This window comes from Rutilus rutilus (assembly GCF_951802725.1).
Source record: "Rutilus rutilus genome assembly, chromosome: 1".
Classification (NCBI taxonomy): domain Eukaryota; kingdom Metazoa; phylum Chordata; class Actinopteri; order Cypriniformes; family Leuciscidae; genus Rutilus; species Rutilus rutilus.
Genome location: NC_140209.1, coordinates 78,358,536 through 78,361,080, shown reverse-complemented (window position 1 = coordinate 78,361,080; position 2,545 = coordinate 78,358,536). Strand labels below are relative to the sequence as shown.

The 2,545-nt window shown below is 37.9% G+C and overlaps 1 protein-coding gene across 2 annotated transcripts; it reads left to right on the top strand.

Moving 5' to 3' along the window:
* The first annotated feature begins 356 nt into the window (after nucleotides 1-356).
* On the top strand, nucleotides 357-2,211 carry LOC311306869 (uncharacterized protein). 2 transcript variants are annotated; one of them, XM_084435480.1, is made up of 8 exons: nucleotides 357-733; nucleotides 924-994; nucleotides 1,065-1,235; nucleotides 1,464-1,522; nucleotides 1,619-1,687; nucleotides 1,761-1,823; nucleotides 1,907-2,038; nucleotides 2,173-2,211. In XM_084435480.1, the coding sequence occupies exons 1-8, from the start codon at nucleotides 657-659 to the stop codon at nucleotides 2,185-2,187; spliced, it is 657 nt and encodes a 218-aa protein (XP_084291606.1). In that variant the 5' UTR covers nucleotides 357-656; the 3' UTR covers nucleotides 2,188-2,211. The 2 variants fall into 2 exon arrangements, with proteins under 2 accessions (XP_084291606.1, XP_084291605.1); XM_084435479.1 differs by lacking the exon at nucleotides 2,173-2,211 and having other exon boundaries at nucleotides 1,907-2,072.
* The last annotated feature ends 334 nt before the right edge of the window (nucleotides 2,212-2,545 follow it).

Below are 2,545 nucleotides of genomic sequence, written 5' to 3'. Positions count from 1 at the left end.
TGCTTTATGTTCCAGAGCCCAACTATAACATGTGAATGTATTTAAGATAGTGACTTACCAGAACATTGGCTGAAGTTTGCAGAAATTATTTCCCTTTTTCATATTTGCAACCCATTGCTCATTTATTTTTTGTTTGGCAGATTTTACGGATTTTTTCATGTCCTGCTTTTGTCCGCAGTGTTGGCATGTTTTGCAAGCCACAGAAATGTGGACATTGCATGATTTGCATTTTTTAAATATGGACCCAGGCATCCTGTGATAAACAAAAAATACAACTTTTTACAAGAGCATACATGTAGCAAGTCATTCACTGAAATGCAAGATTGTTATGCTTTTAAACAAAATAGCATAGACCAGGGGGGTATTCCAGAAAGCAAGGTTAACTTACCATTTGGTAAATCATAACCTCTGGGTTGATTTACCCCAAACCCGCATACCATGAGTATGTCGGTTCCAAAACACCTGAGAAGAGTTAGTTTAATCAACCTCCTACTGGTTACCCAGAGTTAATGCGCGTGCATAAAGGCATTTTCAATGGATCGCCGATTTCACGAGTCAAAATGGAAAATGACAACGAAAAAAAAAGAGCGGCATACTTTACTGAGGCGGAGTTGGAGGTTTTGATGCACGCATAGGAAGAATTCAAGCCAATAATAATGAAAAAAAGCAATACGGCTGCATGGGCTAAAGAAAGAGAGTTGGCTTGGCAAAAAATAACGGACAGAGTAAATGCGTGAGTGTATTAAATTGCAAATTTGATATTGCCTCCCCTTTTATTATAGTGCACAATAATTAAACACCCCTTCCACATCCTTTTGACTGTTAAATCACTACGAAAGCATTTACTTTTCCTGCCATTCATTTCTTTAGATTAAAATACCAGTGCATATTGACTAGGAATATATGGTTTCTTATTTAATAAGGTGTAATCCTTCTGGAGCCAGAAGAACTTTGAGCCAAGTCAAAATGAAACACAAAAACATTCTGCAAAAAGGTAATATTTGATTACACAATTACTGAACTATTTATTAAACACGATTTAGTATATTCTTTCTGTCATGTAGCTAATAGAAAGAAGGCTGAAGCCCGTCTAACTGGCGGGGGCCCACCACCACCTCCCCTCACCCCATCTGAGGAGCTGGCTCTGTCCCTTAATAAAGGGCGACCAGTGGTTGCTGGCATTCCAGGGGGCACTTCATCACACACACCATGCACCACAAGTAACATGGTGAAATGTAAGTTTGCCACTGTGATTTGTTCTCATTATGACTTAATAAATTACTCTCTGTCACTTATAAAGGCTTTTTGAACATGCTTAACGTTTTTATGCAGGCTTACATTATTTAACTACATATGATGTATAGGCTACTGTGGTCTTAGTTATATTGCTTTGATATTTTTTCCTGCATTATTGGTTTCTCTTTGATAATATTGAGAATTGTATGGGTTGTATTTTCTTATAGATACTGACAGAGGGATTGTATTATTGGACCCTACAGAAAGAACACAGTCTGTCACAGCTGTAAGTGTTTTGTTGTCAGGTACCTTTAGTTGCTTTTAGATATTTTTTTATGTTTATTTTTGCCAGATAATGTATACTTGCATATTTCCACTGAAGGATGAAGATGACGATGAAGAGACCACATCTGCTGTGACAGAAGTGGACAATGCTGGTAGATCCACTGAGGTATGATGCACACCATTATAATGCATGCCCCCTTTTTACATTAGAGTAACAAACTGTCATTGTCCTTTCACAGTACATACCTGGGGATTTGCCCACAGATGAAGGTCCTTCAACCTCAATGCACAATCTAACCAGAGTAAGAATTTGAGTGCAGTTGTCCATATTTTACTTTTATTGTCTGACAGAATCTCATTCATTAAACTTTTTTTGCCTTCCTAGTTGCCAGCAAAGGAGCTGTATAAGGTCCATCTTCAAAAACAAATAAGAAAAAGTGACATGGAGATGGACCTTATACAGCTTCAAATTAAAAAAGCAAAACTTGAAATTGAATTACTGGAGCATCGCCTTAAGGTGAGAACTTCTGATTAATCTGTTGCATGTTAAAAGTGTTGTGTATATAAAGCATTGTAATAAAAAAACAACAAATTTCATTTCAAGCTTGTTTTGCTTCATTTTATTTCATTTTTACTTTCATTGTTTTGCAGGAAATCAAGAAATGAACTGCAGAGCAGACCAGTGCAAACATTTTAATAAAAGTCATTTTGACAAATCTTGTCTCTCAATAGTCTTCCATCTCTGTTGTTTGCAAAACCCTGTTGGGTTTCCTCTGGGCCATCTTCCTCAATCCAAGGAGGGTGGCTCTCTCCTCTTATAGTGGCAATGTTGTGAAGCACAACACAAGCCACTATGATGTCGCATGCCCTCTCTGGACTGACCCGGAGCCCACGCAGACACTGAAACCTAGACTTCAGGATCCCTATGGTCATCTCCACATTTGGAAATCCTGAAATAGAAAGTCATATATGGAAGTTTAAAGTGTGTGTGTGTGTGTGTGTGTGTGTGTGCAGGATGAATACA

Bases quoted from the DNA above. Each gene is read 5' to 3' on its own strand.
- LOC311306869 (XM_084435479.1), top strand. From the start codon at position 657: ATGAAAAAAAGCAATACGGCTGCATGGGCTAAAGAAAGAGAGTTGGCT. The intron at 1,523-1,618 runs GTAAGTGTTTTG...TTTCCACTGAAG, and splicing joins GAACACAGTCTGTCACAGCT to GATGAAGATGACGATGAAGA. The intron at 1,824-1,906 runs GTAAGAATTTGA...TTGCCTTCCTAG, and splicing joins CAATGCACAATCTAACCAGA to TTGCCAGCAAAGGAGCTGTA.